The sequence below is a fragment of the Prosopis cineraria genome, unplaced genomic scaffold, assembly GCF_029017545.1.
Source record: "Prosopis cineraria cultivar Desert tree isolate PC_DT_omini unplaced genomic scaffold, ASM2901754v1 PC2115, whole genome shotgun sequence".
In the NCBI taxonomy this organism is placed as follows: Eukaryota; Viridiplantae; Streptophyta; class Magnoliopsida; order Fabales; family Fabaceae; genus Prosopis; species Prosopis cineraria.
This window is the reverse complement of record NW_026557440.1, coordinates 1-21336: the sequence shown is the minus strand read 5'-3', so window position 1 is coordinate 21336 and position 21336 is coordinate 1. Positions and strand designations below refer to the sequence as shown.

Sequence of the window (21336 nt, the reverse complement as noted above, 5' to 3'; positions counted from 1 at the left end):
TGTCATTAAAAAAATAAAATAAAAGGTATTTTGAACTTTAAAAGTATATTCTTTATTTTTTTTATCATTCTATCTATCAAAAACTCTTCTCTCATACCAAACGAGGCCTAACATATTTGAATTTGATGAATGTATTTAATACAGATATAAATATATTTATATTATTTAAATTAATAAAATTTAAATTAATCAATAATTATAAATTTATATTTTATTTGAGATTAATAAAGAAATAAATTTATTTATATCATTGAACAATTCAAATTATACATGTATTCAACGCCAGCATCAGGTATAATCGGGATCCAATTCCCCCTTTAACCTGTTAGTTTTCTTTTTCAGCTGAAGAGGAAGGAAGGTCGAAGGTGCATGGGAAAACACAAGGTACTCGTATGAGGTGGGATCCTAGATCTGGGGGTGAAATTTTACTGGTTTTTGACTCTTATTTATTCCCATCTTGGCGCCACCCACCACCTTTGTAAAGAACAAGAGAGAGGGTGGGATCCTAGATATGAGGGTGAAATTTTCGATTCTCAGAAAGTTTATTCGCTGATACTTCTGTTGAATTGGTTAAAGACATGGCGTTGGAGCTGGTAGGGGGAGCTGTATTGGGACTTGTGTTTGAACAACTCCGAAAGGAAGTATGGAGGGTGAAGAACAACGTCGTGACGTTCAAACCCAAATTGGAGGAACTTGAAGAAACACTTCGATTTGTTATGTCCTGTCATCGAAGAGATTGAAGAACTAAACAGACGATTGAAAGGGACCAGATTACAGAAGGGAAACTTTTGCCTTGAGGAGATTGCTAGAAGATGGTACGAAGCTTGTTTCCAAGTGCTCCAAAATAGGAAGCTGGAACTTTCCCAAACAGTGTCATTACAAGGAGAAGCTGATGGAACTGGATAACAAAATCTTGAAGTTCCATAACCTTCACATGCAAGCTCATATGGCAAGGGATCAAAAGAAGACCTTGCTAATGGTGAACCCACATATTCATGTTTCTCAATCTTCAAGGCTATCCAAATCTTACTATGGGCCACACTGCCTTCTCCTCTTCCAACGATTCTATCAATGAGGTGATTATAATTTATGTTTTGGTTAACCAGTCATACTCGAATTCTTGGATTGGGGGCCTCAAAAGAAAAGAAAAACCAGACAAGTGAGAACATACTCTTAGATAGAGTTTATGGGGCTGTATGAAACTGTTTTTATTTTATTATTTTAAGAACTGATGTTTTGTAAAATATGTTTTGAAAACAAAAAAATAATAAATATGTGTTTTTTTTTTTTTTTTTCTTATTCTTTAGAACAATAATTAAGAATGCTTAAAAATTATTTTTATTTTTCTGTTCTTTAGAACAATATTTTTTTTGTGTTCTCCAAAACACATTTTAAAAAATATGTCACCAACAGTTTTTTTTTTGTTCTCTTGTTCTGGAGAACAGAAAGCTGTTGTTAGAATAAGTTTTCAAATAGGCCCCATGTTTTTTTCCCCCTTCCACTCAGATTAAACCCCTTTGATTTAATTTATTTCAAGTGAATGTTTTTGAATGATAATATTAAAAATGTATTATTGCACCAACAAACATTGATATAATTGATAAGTATTTAGCTTCATGACTATTGATCCATAACCTATTTAGCTCATGACCTTTTTTTCCAAACGTTTGTTAAGGCTTGTTGGTGGGTGATTAGTAAGTTTATATATAAATGCTTTTTGATCCAACCTTGATGAATGCGTGATACCCAGCTCATCTAAATAAAAGTGATTATTGCATATTACTCTATACTTTTATTTTTGAAATAGAAAAAAATATGGCCTTATATTTAATGCTTTTAAATCTAACTTTGAGCTTTCCATATCGCAGACTTCGGTGCTTCTGCTTCGCATCTTTTCTCTTACAAATCAGCTGAATATATCGTTCTTGAGGGAATGGCGGAGGAGTCCTCAAGTACGAGTAATGGTAAGGAATACGTACGTTTTTGCTGCATATGTTTCTTCGTCTTTTACATAAAATTGGGGTGAATACCGTTTGTTCATGTGAAGTTTAAGATAAATTCACTCTTCACTTCTTGTAAATAAAAATAACATTACTTCCTACAGCCCAGCCTTAGACCTTTTAAAACTCCCATTACTCAGCTTCATATGAATTGCAATAACCCAAAGAAAAGGAGAAACCCACCACTCAATTTCCATAACTATCTCTAATAACACATCCACAACTAGATTTCTGCTCTAAATTAGCAACAGCCCCATCTACATTCAGTTTCATATCCGCTGAGGTGGAGGGGGGTTCCATTTTTCCTGTTTATTATCCATCAAACTCAGTCCATTATGGGGGTTAGCAACGTCTTGAACGAAGCTACCTCTTAATTTCAGAGCAGCAGTAGGGCAACGTGGTTTTTGGAAACCATTATTAAATACAAACTCTTCTCTCCAGTGCCACAATTTCCAAATAGGCACCCCCCAAGTGAGCTCCCATTTAAAACTCACATTGGTTGGCATATTTCTCTTCAGATTAGCCAAGATCCATTCCTCAAGAATAGCTGAAGAAAACTGTGAATAATGTATAGGTGCCACCAGCTTCTTCCCTAACTTTAGCGCGCGCACTATCCCTTAAAATATATAGAACATCTTCGGATTTTGCTTTGCACCTGTCACAAATTGGTGAGCCCTGTGACCAAGAGCTTCTCCACTGGTTTGTAGGAAGTCTTTTGTGAACACTTGCCAAATGAAAAATCTGATTCTCTCAGATCCCTCCCATTTCCAAATTTCCTAATAAACAGCATTATAATTACTTTCAGGATGGATTCTCTTCAATTAAGAAATAAGCACTCTTAATTGAGAAAACCCCACTAGAATTACCGACTCATGATATCACTGCCTCTGTTCAACCGTGGTGGTAGGATAGGAATAAGCCGTTGTATAACGTCACTTGGAATGCTACCAGATGCTCGGGTAAAATCCCAAACACCATAAGCAACCCAATCTGCAGCTTTACTCTGCTCTTCCTCAGGCATAGTTGGCCTCAAACAGAAATCTGTAATTCTGAACTCTGGTGCAAGCCAATAGTCATCAAAGAAATTTACTTCTTGTCCATTTCTAATCTGCCATTTCATACCTCTCTCAACTATATCTCTTGTTGACAAATATATTGCCACAATTGTGAGTCACCTCTGTTTGCAGAAAGTAGGTTTTCATCACATTGAAGCATATACTTCTGCTGTAAAACCTCAGCCCATAAACTGACAGTACCCTTCACATGATTCCAAGCTATCTTTGCTCCGCAAGCTCTGTTAAGAGGCACAAGTTTTTGAATCCTAGACTACCATAGGATTTAGGTAAGGTAATATTATCGCAACTAATTGGATGATACCCCTTATTGCTGTCTCCACCCCAAATAAAGTTTCTTTGAAGCTTTTCAACCTCAATGCATTGGGTACAGAGGAATGGAGCTCAAAACAGATTTTGCTGGAATGACATGGCCTGCAGTTGAAAGGCAATTAGCCTTCCGCCCAGCAAGTTTAGCTTTGACTTTCTCCACAACATGCCAAAATCTCTCCTTGTGTTTTTTTGTATTCCTTTTAAGAGGAAATCCCAGATAATTGCCAATATCTTTAGTTATCTCCATGTCCGCTAGTCTTTTCAATTTTCTTCTCAGATCAGCTTTAACATTTTTTGAGAAGGAAGTAGATGATGTGCCCTTATTGACTTATGCAGAAGACATTCAAGCAGTTGAGCATAGTGTGAGTCTGATATTCAGAAGCCTCACCCAACAAGAGTAAATCGTTGGCAAGCATAAGATGTGAAATAGACGGCCCCCTCTTAGTGATAAGTATAGGTTTCCAACGACCTTTATGCAGAGCATCACAGATTATATGAGATGACCTGTCCATGCACAAAACAAACAAATAGGGTGAGATTGGGTCCCCTTGATGAAGACCATGTTGAGGGGTGAAAAATTCAGTTTGCATGCCTTCCCAAAGAACATCACAAGACACTGAGTTAATAAAGTCCATGCTCAGGTCAATAAATGTAGCATTGTAGCATCCATCCCTGATTCAGTAAGAGTTTGTTAAACAAAATCTCAACTCATATGATCATATGCTTTTTCTAAATCAATCTTCAAAGCCACATAGCCCTTTCTTCCTTTAGCCTTATTCATAATGTGCATTGCTTCTTGCCCAATAATAATTTGTCTTGAATGTGCCTCTTGGAAATGAAGCTGGATTGGAATGGAGACATCAACTTACCCATGATGGCCTTCAATCTCATAGTAATAATCTTCGTGATGCACTTGTAGTAAACAGTACACAATTAAACAGGTCTGAAATGCCCTACAATCTGTGGATTTCCTTTTTTGGGATAAGGGAAATAAGAGTTCTATTAGCATCATCTATAGAGATTTTTCCTTGGAAAAATCTGTAACAAAGTTGCAAACAGAATCACCCACAATTTTCCAGTTTGCTTGGAAAAAAAAAAAAAAAGGAGAAAAGCCATCAATGCCGGTGGCTTTGTAAGGTCCCATAGCAAACACTGCTTTACGAATTTCTTCAGGTGAAGGAATGGCAGTCATAGTTGAAGCATTAAAACTCTCACTTCTTGGAAAAGAAATAGTGGAAGTAAAGTTTTCGTTATTCATTGTTTCCTCCTGGAAAATATTTTTAAAATAATGAAACACTAGATTTTTCAAAGCCTCTTCATCAACCCAATTACCATCATTATCTTTCAATGCTGCCGCCGTATTTCTTCTTCTTCTACTGGTAGTCTTGAGGTGGTGATATCTAGTATTCCTATCCCCTTTTGTGATCCCATCAGTACGAGCCTTTTGGTACCATTTAGTCTCTTTTAGTTTCAGAATTTCATCTAATTCTAATTGTAAATCATGCTCCAGATTCCTTAAAAAATTCGAAGTAGGATAGGAATTTGAAATTTGGATACCATGAATACATGCCGGAACATGTTTTTTTCCTTCTTCCAACCAAACTAAGAGCTTCCCTATTCCAAATAGAGACAGACTCTTTAAAATCAGATAAATTACATTCAAGAGTGGCACTACCATTCCATTTCCTTTCAAGAAATCACAGAATCCTCCTTGAGATAGCCACATGGTCTCAAAACATAGATATGATCATAAACCATCCAAGGTCCTCCTGTTAAGGCTTGAAAATAATCTTCTTTATTGGACAACTTCACAACAAAGTAGCCATGCCCAATGTCAATCAGATTAATAATTCCACGTTTAGCCCACATTGTCTTAAGCCTTGACTCTAAGGCTTTGAAACCAATACTTCTTCCCAGCAACTTAACATTGACTGGTTTCCTCCATGCCTGTATAGTCTTTTCTTCACTTTGCTTGGAAAAAAAGAAGATGGGAAAGTTCCTTTTAGGGTCGTTGAACAGTTTTGAAATCAGGTTCCTATTTCTCCAAAGACTGAGACTTATCCTCATCTGAGTCCGAGTCTTCATCTTCATCCTTATCTTCCTCAGATAATTCTTCTTGTCTGGTCACTCTCTCAACTCTTCATCAAAAGTTGGTCTACTATTACTCGCACCAGCAGCTTCTTTAAGCTGGGGCCAATATCCTTGTAGTAAATTGCCTTCAGTTGCTTGAAATCCATTCTTAACCTTCTAAGAACTACGTGCAAGCTGGTCTTCTTCTTCCTTGGAGGTGGGAGTTTCAGGAAGCAGAGAGAGTTTTTTCCTCTTGACTTTCCCTCATGTGGTCTTTTATTCCTTTTCCCCCCCCCGCATGTAGTCTTTTTTTAATTGAAATCGAAATTATCATTTCTATACGACAAACCCAAATTGGTTACAATTTCCACTCTGATTACTTTCCCTCGAATTAGTCCTTGTTAGTGTGGATATGGATATATTTTATCAAAAACTCATTGGCTTAGTCTAATTAATAAACAGCGCACGTACAATCAATTAAGTAAACTGATTAATAGGATAGTGGAAAAGGTTATGATTGTTTAAGTATAGGGTCTTAGATTCTAGTATATGTAATATACAATTTTTTTTTTCAGGAGAGTTGCTCTTAATTGAATTTGATAATACTCGAATGTGACATTCATTAACCAAATTCAATAACATTTTGCATTATAAAGTAGTGTGAGTTTTGCAAGTAATTAGGCACAGCCAAATCTACTTCCAAATTTGAAGGTACCAATTAAAAACCATGGTCTTTACTGATCTTATAATAATTCTATCAATAAAAAAAGAATGTTTCTATTGACTTTTACGAAACTGAGTTGAAATCTGCTCCATCTAGGCTGGCTTCCAAGATTTTTAATATGCATGCAAAGTTTCTAAATCTTGATGCCCTTAACTGTCATTATCTTATTAAAAAAGTCTTCATAATAAATATTAACCTGTAATATTTTATCCATTTATAATTTTTTGGGAGAATGACAGAACACCTAGGTTGAAAGGGGACTAATTTTAATTAGGTGTTGTGAAATGAGAAAATATCATTCTAGGAAAATGCCTTTGTTTTTTTTTTTTGGGATTGGAAAGAAGGACCATGGGATTTAATTTTTTGGGGAAAAAAAGGACCAAGGTTTTGAAGTGAATTAAGATTAAGTGGATTAAAACTATAACCTTAATTCATTCGAAAGACCTTGATCCTTTCTTTCAAATATTTTAACCTCTTGCTCCTTCTTGCCGATTTCCTTTTTTTTTTCTTTTCCCAAAAAAAAAAAAAACAAGGTCACCATTGGAGTATTGTTGCCAACAAACTGTTGGTCAATTGTCTGAGCTCTGGCGGCGTGGTCATGGTGGATTTTTTTTTTTTTTTGGGGCAGCTGGTTGTGGAGGAATTTGAATTCATGACTTTTTTTTTTTTAAATATCAACGGATTTTGATAAATATGCTCTAATTTTTAATTTTATTAAAGTCTCAAGGGAGTTGAATGGTATTTTTTTATTTGGGTGTTATTTTCCTAATCCCCCTTTGTAATAGAAGGGAGGTGAACAAGTCAAGAAGTGAGGTTTATTTTCTGATTTTGTAATATATTTTTTTTAAATTATCTAAGTGAACTTATAAGTGAGAAGTTTCACATTCAACAAAGTTATATTTAATAATTAATATAAAATTAAAAAAATTTATGAACTTAAACTTTAAAAATTTGAATTAAGATGTAACGATTCAATGATTTTATTGTATCTCTTCTCGGATTCCGGGCCGGTCCCTCCCTTTTCAACATATTACATCTTTTTATTTCTGATGGAATTGAGTTAATTACAGGAAAAATGCATCGTCCTGGTCCCTGCCGCATTATAGCTGAGCTACATCACGGCCTTGATCTTCTTGTACAACTGGCTCGCTTGTTTCCAACATCGACAGTGTAAGCACACATAACGAAAATAAATATTCTTTTTTTTTTTAAAAAATGCACATGGAAGTTCTCAAATTACAAGTGAATTGTTTGTAAATATATATCTTTCTCTTCCACTAAAAAACCAATGAATATATAGGAGTACCTTCATAAACTTATTTTTTAAAAACTTTTTCAAGAAAATCTCACTTGTTTATAGCATCTTCATATATGATTTTTCTTCATCTGTTGCGTCCATCGACCTTCCTTAAACTATTATTAAAACTCTATAATTATCATCATCTCATTAATTAATATTTTTTTATTTGACTATTTTATTGGACTAGATTTGAATATTATCAAGCTTAACTGGAAGTACTTGACATAAAGTTATTCACACAAATTTCAACTCGAAACTTCGTGCTGAGACGGTCACAGCTCCTTTTACTAGAACCAACAAGGTATTTTCTTTTAAAATTTTCATCCAGAAATAAGAGAGCACATTTAAAATCTCTCCTGGTATTATCCAATTATCAAGGAATTTTCCTAGCAATCTTTTGGAGTTTAGTTAAGATACTTGAATTTTAAAAAAAAAGAAATCAGAAAAGTGTATCAATTCATTCACATTCCAATGGTGTGGTAGCAAAATTTGCTATCAAGATCATGAGTAGTTAAATTGGTTAAGTAATCAGTCAGAAGAACGTCTCTCAATGAGTCAGAGTGCCTTTGCTTTCTTTCATCAATTCTAAAGCACTTTTGAATTGTTCTTCCCAGAGCACTTCATAAGCTTTTGTCTAACTTGGCAACACAGCACATGAATTATTGATAAAACATAACTTTAAGTTTTTTACACTTTATCTTTATTTTACTATTGACCTCTATAGTTTTTTTAATATTTTAAATTCTTATATTTTTATTTTTAATTATTTTAACTCCCTCTAAGGTCCCAACATTTTATTCATAGGGGGATATAAAACAATAAAAAATAAAAGTATAGGAACATAAAACATAGAAAAAAAATTGCAGCGATCAATAGTAAAACATGATTAAAATGTAGGAATTCAAAATTATATTTTCCTAAATCATTTATACATACTTGCTTGCACTTAAAATATTACAAGAAAAATCTGTTTTAGCAACAAAATTTAGCTAGGAACTATTCTTTTCTAAAATTAGTGATGAACGATGACTTCATAGCTTGAGCTGAATTTAGCAAAGAAATTGTCCAGGAAAATTTTATTCCTCTCTAATTAGCGAGTCCTAGTTTATTCTTCTCTAATGTAATTGTGAACCTCTGTTGTGGCATGTTTTTCTTCCCTTAAAAAAACTATAAACTCTGTATCCATTATTTTAAGAGGCTTTTATACTTTTGATCATCGCTTGAATTTGAGCATGACTGTATCTTAGTGTGTTTGGCATGACTGCTTTATTATATGTATATGTTTTAGTGGTTCAGAACATGAGGATGAGGAGAACGAGAATGGTAGTGTTGGTCCTTCTTATTCTTATGAACCAACAAGATCTGATGAAAAGATGACAACACAAAGTTATCAGCCTCTGTTAGACTCCGAACAACTTCACACAGTCGAAGCAAATAATGCTGGTAATTAGCTCAAGCATTTATATATATATATATAGTATACTCATGCTGGGAAAGTGACAATAAAGTTTTAAAAGGATAAATTAATGATAGTTAAATTTTCAACAAAATTCTCTGTAAAATAAATTGTAAATATTAATGCAAACAATTATAAATTGAAATTTGAATTGCAAACTAATTGTTATATTTAAAATTTAAATATTGTATTTGAAATTAAAATTTTTAAATTTATAATTGTTTGAATTGATATTTATGATTGATTGTTTTTTTAAGAAAAAATTTGTCAGAGTTCTAACCGTTATTCATTTTCTCTTTTGGAATTTAACTATCATTCTCCCTACTCATGCTTTTGACATTAAGAAAATTAATTAAAATTAGTTACCTCCCTCCAGTTCAAATATTAGCCTTTTCTTCGGGCTAATTTTGGTCCATAATATAAACAATTCAGTAGTTATAATTTTTTTTCATTTTATCTATTGTATTTATTAACGTGGATTTCTTACCTTATTTTCACTCATAATTGATAATCGACGTTAAAAATTAAAAAAAACAATATATATTTTGATAACAATAAATATTTATTATTATGCAGATTATTTTTAAAAATTAATTATATTTTAGACCGGCAGAAAATGTCAAGATTTTTTACAGCTCTTTAAAAATATCATTTGATTGGTATATTTTATTAGGGAGGGAAGAAAAAGTATGGAAATTAATGCCATTGTTTAAGTTAAACCCGAGAGAGACAATGTCATTTTTTTTTAAAAAGAGTCTTAAATGTTTGATTAAATTTTATTAGAAGCTCTTGTATTTAAGAGTAATGAGTAAGATTGAAATAACTATTATCTTATTTTAATTAACCTTGTGTCGTATCTCATGTTCATGAAACTTGATAGCCGCTAACGTACAATGCCAAAACTAAATTACTTTATCATAAGAAAATTACACTACTCTTGAAAAACCGCACAAATTGTACTAAATCTTTTGAAACCATAAACATAATATTAATTGCTTTAACATTTGTCATTAATGTTGCAGCTACGTTTGAGGCCAGAGAAGAACAATTGACAGGTGATCAGAACGAAGCAGTAGGGCCCAGCTAGGTCAAAACAGGGAGTTCATTAAGCAAATGATGTCTCGATTTGGACATTCACGTTAATTAATCAGATAATTTTGGAACCCATGACCCTGCAATTGATACAAAACTATGATAATATCTTCAGGAGGATAATGGAGAGGATGAGTTTTGGGTGTTAATTAATGCTTAACAATTATTGTTGAAATATAATTATACTATAGTGATTTCTGTTGATATATGAGTATTTGGATGAGAGATTAGAGAAAAGACAAAATATCTTCTTTTTTGTTTTATAATTTTGGTACGTTATAACGAAATTACCAATAAACCTTCTCTATTAAACTACCAACATACCTCCAAGTCACGTTGTTTCTTATAAGAATGTTGGAAGGATTAGGAGATAATAATGTAAACTATTTTTCTAATATAATAGCATCAACACCCAAAAAAAAAAAAAACATACACACTTAAATTGTGACCCACTAATGCAGCTTCCTCCTCCTGGCCCCTAGTGAATATTATATATTTGATTGATCTGATCACGTAAACTACCTTGAATTATTGAATCAAACTAGGCTTTTTCATGTGAAGAAGTGTTTTCGTATGCGATTTCCCTCCGTCTTCGACTTCTTTTAATCATTTTATTGTTCTTATTATGAACAATAAAAGGCCAAATGAACCAATGGGCAATAGGGGTTGGTATTTGGGTTTAGTGAAAGGAAATAGTTCTTATAATACGATAAATTAATATTTAAATTTTCATTGGAAGAAGAACTTACATTTATTGTTCAATCATATCTCAAATAAAATTGCCGTAATCATTCTTCTCATCTCTATAACTCAACTTTGATGCCAGAATCAGTGCCACAATCACCATACATGATCATCATCGTGTTTTGATCTAAGATCAGTGTCACTGTTGATGATATTTCTACCAACACCTACCTCCAATCTTCCCCCTCCTTCGCTGCATCACTGCCACCTACCTCTACTTTCTCTCTCTCTCCCTTCTCTCTCTCTCTCTCACATTCTCAATTGTTATATCTTCATTACTTTTTATTCAACAAAAGAATAGATCATCTCTTATTAGCAGGTCGAAGACATAAAACACTTATTTAGCTTATGGTGTCAAAATGAAAGGCTTATCTTTATACCCTTCCTTGCTTAAATTCACTTGTATGAATCCGAATTAACCATCAAATTTCAAGCCATTTTTATGATCAATTCACTTGCACTGAAAGACTTGAACTCTAAAGGATATATAATATAAATCCCATAGGTTCTCAATTACACTAAAGTATGACATGTTTGTATAGATATGATGTTTATCCTTAGTACTAAAAATATGCATGGAATGAGCTATAAAAGTTACACCATTATTTTATATCGTGCTCCTATCATCTTACTCCCTTATATAAATGTGAAACCTATTAATAAGGTAAGTAATGTAAGAAATGACATGTTTACTTGGACTGCTAGCCAACCATCTCAGTTTTTTTAGAAATTGAATTAGAATCAACATTTAACATCTAAAGAATGTTCTCCTTAAACCATTTTGCAAAATATTTATTGTGTTCTCTAGCATACCAAATATCTAATTTATTGATATTATCCCTCTTAAGTTCAGCTATATATTTGTCTACATACTCTTCAAATTCTTCGTATTGTACAATACATATAGGTAGGCTTGCTCCTACTATACACTTGAGATGGTAAGGACTTTATTTCCTGTTATCCCTCTCCACTTGTTCTACCCATATGTCGAGACTTTAAAAGCCTAAGATAGCTAACATGGCTTAAGTACTTAGTACAAAAGTCAACAACCTCTTCACAAATATACTATTTAGCAATGCAACCCTTTGGTTGACTCCAATTTTTCATATAGCCTTTCAAAATCTTTATGTAATGCTTAATTGGATACATCTATCTTAAATAAGCAGGCCCACACATTTAAACCTCCTTATTCAAGTGAAGGGTTAGGTAGATCATAATATCAAAGAATGCCAGTGGAAAATATATTTCAAGTTCACACAGTTTTAATGCAATTCAGACTTACAACCTCAGTAACTTATGTGGGTTAGTCAATTTACTATGGATGAACTTAAAAAACAAACATAATTTAGTGATCGTCTCTCATATTTTAGGGGTAAAAATTACACGTATAGCCACCGAAATGAAATCCTTTATCAAAACATGCCAATTGTGTGACTTTAAGCCCTTTAACTTTAGATTATTTGTTAATACAAGATTTCTAATGTTTGAAGAGTAGTCCTTAAGAACTTTAATTGCATTAAGGAACTCACAAAATGTAGTTTTCTTTTAAATAGCATATGAGTTGCTGGAGGGTAAAAGGTATGGTTTTCCTTATCTTGGGATGCTAATTCTTCTATTATTCCTAAAGAAACCATGTCCAACCTTGCCTTTATGTCATCTTTTGTTTTTCCTGACACAGACATTTTTCTCAATATGCATAATATTAAGAAAATGCCGAACATCTAAGATAATCCAATAAGGGAGTTCAAAAAAAAAATAGATCTTTTCTTCCATCTACTTATCTTAAGGTGCCTCGTAAAAGGTTTGCTGAATTTGATATCCAAATCCTTGATCTTCTCAAATAGCTCATCGCCTGTTAATGATAATAAAAATCAGCAATATACACATCAAAGTAAAGAGAAGAAGGAGAAGAAAAGCTTAATCGGAGCAATCTTAAATGAAACCCTTGATTTTCTACTAAACCCAAGCTTTTCCCAACCCTTTTTTGGCTTCTTTTGCTTTTCCTTGACATTTTGTAGCTACTAAAGGTGAATAATGCATGAGAATGAGGTGCCCAAGCCCTCAAAGTTCACTGACAATCACAACTGTACATTTTATTAAAATGGGCTTTGCTACAACAAAATGCATTTTCACTGCCAACAAACATAACCTGTTTAAATTTTCTTTTCAGATTTAACTCTTTTGACTTGGGCTCTAAAATTTTCTTCTTTGGACCCCTAAATTGAGCCTTTCTACATGCATAAAACCTAGAATTAATGCTAGAATTGGTTCACTAACTTCTAAACACATTTCCAAGTCTATTTTCACACACCTCATTTACTTAATTATATTTTTCCTAACAAAATTCAAATAAATGACTTCCAATTACATTAAAAGCACTAATAAATTTAATCTTGGATAGCTATGAATTGATTCTTAGATTAAAGTATGTTTGAACCATTTATTTGAGATTAATATTAGTTTTCTTTACTTAATCTTGTGTTTATTTGTTTACTTAATGCTTGGCCATCATTGAGTGTGAATTTGAGGGCTTAGGTTTTTCCTTAAAAGAGGAAAAATTTGAATTAAACCATTAGATTGAGTAATGTGGGATTAGAATTTATTCTAATTTGTTAATAGGATAAGAATATACCTATTAGACCCATATAATCACATTAGAGTAGATTTATGTATTTTTGCCTCTTAGATAATTGTGTTAGGAATAGCATATTAATTCAAGAGAGGGGTGTAATTAATTAGAAGATTATTATTCCTATTGATTTCTAGATTAAAACATTAATATTAAGTGAATTTATTAAGGTAATTAAATGCTTTATAAATTAAAGAAGGGATTTGCCACCTTAGGTTACTTTGATTGTTTGTTATTATTGGAATTTTAATTTTAGTGCATTTTCCTAATTTCAGTCCTTATTTTGCAAAAAACAAATCCAAATCTTGCCTTGCTCAACTTAAATGTAAAAATAAGAACTTCATTGCCTAATTATCAATTAACTTGATTCCTCATGGGATTGACCTTGATTTGCTACTTACTAATTACCAACCGTACACTTGTAGTAAAACATAATTTTGTGCATCAAGTTTTTGGCATCGTTGCCAGGGAATCTAGGCAATTAGTGATTAGAAATAGAAGATCTTGAGTAGTTTTAGCTTGAGCATTTATTTTGTCATTTTTTTCATCTTTGTTCGTTTAGATCCTTGATCTTCTTCTTTGTTCTTGTAGGTCTATCTTGTATGCCACGCAAGGTTAAGTAGAAAATGACACTTGTGAGAACAAGGAGTTTTAAAAAATTCTTGGGAGCTATTTCACCTCAAACTCAACCTCTAATTGGTAAAAACGTTACAAACAAAGAGATGGCTAAGAATGAAAATGATAGGCTATGTGTTACTAATTTCTTAGATAGATAAGCTAGAGGATATCAGTTTAGGATTAAAGTGCCTAACTTTCAAGCGAACAACTTTGAAATTAAGCAAACCCGCTTAAGATGATTGAGATGAATGGGCAATTTGTGAGAAATCAAGATGACGATCCTAATAGACATTTGGTGAACTTCCCTGATATATGTGACTCATTCAAGCAAAATGGAGTTCTCAAGATGTCATTTATCTTTGCCTCTTCCCTTACTCTCTTCAAGGGAAATCTAAAGATTGGCTTAACAATTTGGATGAAGGTAGTGTATCATCATATGAAGAAATGGAAAGCAAGTTCAGATCTAGATTCTTTCTGCATGACAAGATGGTTGATGCTAGAGCCAATATTCTAAATTTTAATTAACAATTTGGTGAATATTTGTATGAAACTTAGGAAGGTTCAAGCAACTGGTTTAACAGAGTCCTGGGCATAATTAAGAGAGATGGGTTTTAAAGTTTTCAGTAACCGGATGACACCTGAGTCTAAGTCTAAAATGAATGCGGTCACAAATGATGGGATTACGAAGCAACCAGTGAACTATGTTTGGAATTGCTTAAATGATCTTGCTACTGATTACATCCAAAACAACAATAAGAGGAGATCTGGGAGACCACTAGAGAGAGTTACTGATGACTCTTCATCTTCCCAAGTAGTGCCTATGCTTCAAACTCTTAATAAGAGATTTGATCGCCTTGAAGCCTGTGTTGATCAATTCAATAGTAGACATCTGGGAGTTCATGCTATATATGCTCCTTGTGATTATTGTGAAAATACACATCTTATTGGACAATGCCCTTTCTCTCAACAAGTAAAAATCGTAAACTATGCTAGAAATTATCATGGTAATAATCAAGGTAATCCCTAGTCAAATACCTACAGTTCTGGGTGGAATAATCTACTAACCTTTCTTGGAAACCTAACACATTACTCAACCAAGCATCTATTTCTGGTGCAAGGCCAACTAATCCACAGGGTTTCTCTCAAGTTGAAAAGTAAGTTATTCCAATTCAAGAGCCAAAAGTTGACTTAGAAGACATGATGGCTAAGTTGATGAGTTCTCAGATAAAGAGTAATCAAGAGCAAGCTAATATTAATGTAAGGGTTGACTCATCTCTCAGAAATATTGAAACACAAATTGGCTAGTTAACTACTGTTATAAATGCCTTGAGACAAGGTGGCTTACCAAGTGACAAATTTAAAACCCAAGATAAGGAGAAAAGATACCTATAGAAGAATGCAATGCTATCATGATAAAGAATGAGACAGAGCTAGAGGATAGCTAATCGTGACCTCAACTTGTTGAAAAGAAAGGAAAAACTAAAATGATGGATTTTAAAAATGAAGGATAAAGTCAAGGGTTATCTTATGATGTCAATAGTGGTAAAGAATTTGCTCAAAAGAAGAATGACAATGAAGAAGTTCACATAGGAGGTGGGAAGAGGAAGAAACAAAGTGCACTAGAAATAGAGAAAGAGGTAAAATCAAAATCATTATTTGTTCCTCCTTTGCCTTTTCCTCAAAGATTTGTTAAGAAGAAATTGATGAAAATATGCTAAGTTTTTAATTGCATGTCAATATCTCATTGTGGAGATGCTTGAGAATGTGCCAAACTATACAAAATTTTTGAAGGAAGTATTTTCTAAGAAGAAAAGATTCCACGAATTTAAAATAGTAGCTCATTGAAAAGTGCTCTTTCATGATGAAAGAAGAGAAGAGTAAATCTTTATGATAGAATTCAAAACGAGAAAGGTGCAAGCAGTAAAAAAAAGAAAATATTTTTTTTAATTTTAAATGTATAGGAAAAAAATATACAAATAAACAAAGCAACAAGTTTTTTTAAGTAATTTTCAATTTTTTTCAAAGTAATTAAAACAAACAAGACAAAATGTTTTTAAAGTAATTTTTTTAATTTTTTTAAAATATGAATTTTTTAACAAATATTTACAAATTTATTCTTATTAAACTAATAAAAGATTTTTAATTTTTTTTTGGTAAAAAACTAAAGATTCACTTGAGCCAAGCAAAGTTTCACTTCAACAAAGATGCTCTCTAAAAGTTTGTAAAGTATTACACAGAATGGCCCTTTGCTTTAGCAAAAAATCATGGAGGAAGGTTATAAATTATCAAAATGACTGGCTATGGGTTAGGACTACTACTTTGAAGCCTATACAAATTCATCTCATTAGTAGATAAAGCAAGGCCTATGTTCCTACTTTCTTCCCTAAATTCAAGGCACTCATAATTAATCTTTCTCGATTATGGAGAATCAATAGGATAATAAAGTATGCCATCTTTAATCCTTTCATCGACATGCCGTATTAAGCTTTTCTGCATTGCTATACATGTGCCTAAATCTAGGCACACTTAGAAAATACCATAGTACTTTTGCTGGACTCAATCTGTTCTGATTGTAGTGTGAGGGTACACTTCAAATACTTAGTTAACAACATATATTCATTTTGAAATAAAAGGCAATCATTAAGGCATGCTCATTGATAACAGTGTTTGTTTTACATCATATATTCGATAAGGAAGCTTGTTTTTTTACTCAATAAAACTTGCATCAATCCGTCCATGTTTTTCTTTCATGTTGTACAATTTTAACATTGTTGACAACTTTGATGCTCTACAACTAGCATACACTAGCGTCTCCACATCAATTTTCAACTTTTCATACATTTTTGAACAATCCTTAAGGTCCTCTTCAATCACTTTGATGATATGTTTGAGACAATCTTTCTCAAGTGTACATGTGTCAAAATCATTAGGAGATTATGCATAGTTTTCACTATTCTCCTAGCTACAACCAATATCATCTCTCATCTCACTATGCATTATCCAATACTTGTAACTTTGATCCATCCCATTAATCACTAAGCGTTATTCACAAGTATCTGGACTAATCTACTTCATAAGGCCACACTCTAAACATGAAAAAACAATTATAGTAAGGTCCTTTGCATGCTTAATTGCAAATGCAATGAAGTCTGCCATCCCATCCCCCATCCTAATATTGTTAGATAGACTATTGATAGATGTAAACTCCAGGTTACACAAGTAAGGGTACTTTTACTAATCTACCAAAATCTCCAAAATCAAGAGAGTTTCTAAGTTAAATTTTCAACAAGAGGATTCCAAGTTTTCATAGTTTAAAAACACCCTAATGTACTTTTAATATTCACTAATCAAAGTTTAAAACATACATAGAAGTATGGGAATCTAAATTTAATGAAGTATTTGCAAAGAAAGTTGAAAAAACTCATTTTGGCAAAATAGCACATGAGCTATAGCATACCACTCACGCATTATGGCTTGCTGCCTTTATGCCATGTGTCGTAGCGTGTTACATGAAATTTGACAACATTTTGCTATCATAAGACAGCTCCTAGGATGAACTTTCAAATCATCTCATTTCTCCATCTGACATTTGATTAAGGTTATTTAGATATCTACAAAGAGCTTTCTCCTATAACACAAGTAACATTTAATTATTTTTCTATCAAAAGTAGGACACTCTTTTACAAAACACTCCATTTTCATATAAATACACAATTAGGGTGCCTAAACTATAACACAAGTGCCAAAAGCATAGACCAACTCTTAGACCACTCTTAGGACCATTTAGGACTTGTGCAACACACCATAGCTAAACAATCACATATATATCTTAATTTCAACACTCACCCCCTTAAATCTCAAAATAGAAAGGGGAGCAAAATTCACTTAAATCCATATATAAATAATTCATATACACAATTTCCTACTTATAATAGTATTTTAGCCCTATTTAAATCTTACAACCTAGTCATAGACAATCCAGGGCACAAAATACATTTAAATCATTTATAACCATAGTGTAAGTAGTCAAATCAAATCACATGTGGTTTTAGTTGGCAATAACAAATCAAAATACACATAATAATCTAAGAGGCCTACTAGTAGGATTTACACCAAATCCTAAGCCACAGTCGTTTTCCTCATTCCTAGTTCAATGAGCTAGACCTTATAATATGAAGAATGAGGGGTAAGTACAACCATTCAGTAATCAAGGTTTACCTGGCCCCTATATTGCACATTAATTAATTATAGATGCAATGGCAATAAATAACATCACAAACAACATTTGCATATATTCCAAGTATGCATATCTTGGGTTCACAATAACAACAACTATGCGCCCTTAATGAAAACACGATGAACTACAATAATAACAAACATGTGGCCAAAAATAGAAATGCATGATCCATACCAGCCTTATATCCTCCTAATACCTTCGACATGAAATTAATGGCTATTCAGTGGCTACAGACACAACTTAGACTAAATTAGCCTTCCACTCATGAGGAGTTGCTGCGCAGGGCGAACCCACTCACTTGTGATATATGGTTTCTATAATGCTCTTATTGACATTATCATACTACCCTCTGCTCATATTACTGATCAAACTAAAATTATTTATTTGAAGACTTGGGATCTTAAAATAAAATATTATCAAAATTATTTCATAAATTACTCAATTTATAGAACATTGCACAGCGGAAGCAATTTAGAAAGGTACATCCAAGACCACAGAGAACATGTGCATTTCAACAAAAATTAGGTCAAAATTAAGACAGTGCACCTAGCTTGTGCCACATACGCCACAACATGTGGCACAGAGACCACAACATGACTCTCTATTTCGTGCACCACGACATGTGGATACATGTGCTACGGCGCACCACCTGAATTTGTTGTCATTTTACAATTTCTGGTGTCAACTTTAGATGTGCACCATTTCCGCATTAGATGTTCGATTGGGTTAGTTTAAATGCTTACACAAACTTGTTTTGAAATCTAACTAATGATATTAGTTTTATTTCATTTGATATCTCGTTTAAAAGTTAGAGATCAACTATATTTTGACCGTTTTAAGTTAAAATTTGCCACTCAAGCATCTCAATTTGAAACCATACATCATTAATCACTTTTTGAGCCTTGACATCCAATTGGAACTACACCCTTGATTGACTAAATCCATAGGCAATATAAGACACATATACAAATTTGGCCTGTAACCTCCTATATCTACACATTTGGAAAATTTCATTTCTTCTTTCTAATCTTATACAAGGCCAAATATTTAACATACACCTCACGCATTTTCATATCTTCACACAATATGCTCTATCCACTAGCACACATTATTTTCATCACATTCACACTTATACATAAGACTAGGGACCCAAACCATCAAACACAATCACAATTCTAACTTTATACACATGCACTGAATCCTATGGAAACTTATACACGAGTTCATAACTAATAATAAATAAGTTTATTATACCAAATTCTTACAAAGGCTTTATTGAGAGATCTCAACTCAACCAATGTCTTTTCTTTTAAACCACTAGTGCTAGAATCTAAAAAATATAAATAACCATGGTGAGATAAAAATCTCAATAACCAATATAGTTCATCCATGTATATTAACACAAACAACCATGTCAAAATAGTAAAAACCATAGTATAGTATATATACGTATTATAACATAGATTAAATCATCACTTCACATATAAATCGTTTTCACACGCGTTTATACTTAGCATGATTATCTATCCACTGATCCTTCAAAGCTCCCTGACATGAAACCATAGGCTTTATTGGATTAATCACTTATTGACTTGAGCACACTTTCAGTGTAGAAATACCCGACCAAATGTAACCTAACCCACCTACGAACTATGGTTTTTCTCTCATTTCACACAGTTATGATAGAGGCATCGTTGACTCTTAACCATACCCTAATGGGCATTAGGGAGTTACTAGACTACCTGGATGTCCCATAGTAACAGTCCCATAATATGCTGTATCGGATTACCTATCAATAGCTTGTATATTGCTACACCAGATGTCCCATGGTGTAAATTCGACTATATGAATTTTTTACTCACATCTCCACAAACATCTTCACATATCTTGGGTGAACTCCCACCCCCTATGATCATGTTCTTTTTGACAATTCACTGATCTTTCACATTTGCGCACTATATACTTTTATTCATAACAAATATATATATATAAATATTCATTCATTCAAAGCTAAAAATTCTCAAACTTTCTTTTCATAAATTAATTTCATGCTAAACTTGTTTTCAATACGAAATCATCATAGAAAACAACAAATCACAATTATACAATTACTTCTACACAGTTGCAATAGTTATAAATATAATAAACTATATAGTTACCTTAACCCTTCTGTTTACTATAAAGGGTTACTTGTGTTCAAACAATACTATTCAAGCTTCTCTTTGAAATTCACACGTGACATGCTAGAATCTACATAATTTAGGCACCCAGAGTCAATAACTCTATTAACAAGAAGTGCCAATTATAGTAATCTAGCACCAAATCACAATTATTTCCACAATTCACATCCGCTCACCCATACCATGCTTAATTACCACTTACTACAACCATTATCTTCCTCAGAAACACATTCTCTCTTACTATTCTCTCTTTCTAGACTAGGGAAAATCATGCTTATAGTTTCAAAACTTTATCATTCCAACTTAAACTAGTCACGAAGTACTAGTTTAGTTTCGAAAAACTTTTCTATTACTATAGGGTAAGAAATTATTCTTTAAAACTTTTAAATTCAATTTCTCACTGGTTAAAACTAAGAGAAAACATGGTAGAATTGGAGGTTAAGGCAGCATGAGACTTACTTGATAAGTAATAGGTCGGACACATCACTCTTGCTCTCAATATTGCTTACTCTAACAAAGGCCCCTTCTCTTCTCTATGCCAAATCTCTTTTCTTTGTTCCTTCTTCTATTTCACGAGCTAGACGCGAAGGCATTTATTAGAATTTTGCACCATGCACACAGCGCATCCACTCTCCCCAACGGTGCATGACACAGTGAGGAAAATCCTCACTATGTCACATACTCTGCTTCGAGACTCCACTTTTCTACTTATATTATTCAAATAACATGCCAAAGAGTTAACACAAACACTTCACTATTCAGAACCCTAATCCCATATAAATTGCTATTTTATTCCATAATCAGTCAATAACTTAGGATTAAAAATATTAAAACCATAGGGTGTCATAAACCTAATCTAGCCTTCTCTTGAATTGATGGAGACTAGTTAGGTTTGAATTCT

General features: G+C 32.9%; 1 protein-coding gene across 4 annotated transcripts; it reads left to right on the top strand.

The window, feature by feature from the left end:
• Nucleotides 1–316: 316 nt before the first annotated feature.
• LOC129301440 (uncharacterized) lies at nucleotides 317–10233 on the top strand. 4 transcript variants are annotated; one of them, XM_054940002.1, is made up of 6 exons: nucleotides 317–397; nucleotides 577–1076; nucleotides 1869–1964; nucleotides 7250–7349; nucleotides 8768–8922; nucleotides 9958–10233. In XM_054940002.1, the coding sequence occupies exons 3-6, from the start codon at nucleotides 1934–1936 to the stop codon at nucleotides 10020–10022; spliced, it is 351 nt and encodes a 116-aa protein (XP_054795977.1). In that variant the 5' UTR covers nucleotides 317–397; nucleotides 577–1076; nucleotides 1869–1933; the 3' UTR covers nucleotides 10023–10233. The 4 variants fall into 4 exon arrangements, 2 of the variants coding, with proteins under 2 accessions (XP_054795977.1, XP_054795976.1); XR_008590988.1 differs by lacking the exon at nucleotides 317–397 and adding an exon at nucleotides 7667–7780 and having other exon boundaries at nucleotides 481–1076; nucleotides 8776–8922; XR_008590987.1 differs by lacking the exon at nucleotides 317–397 and adding an exon at nucleotides 7667–7780 and having other exon boundaries at nucleotides 482–1076.
• The last annotated feature ends 11103 nt before the right edge of the window (nucleotides 10234–21336 follow it).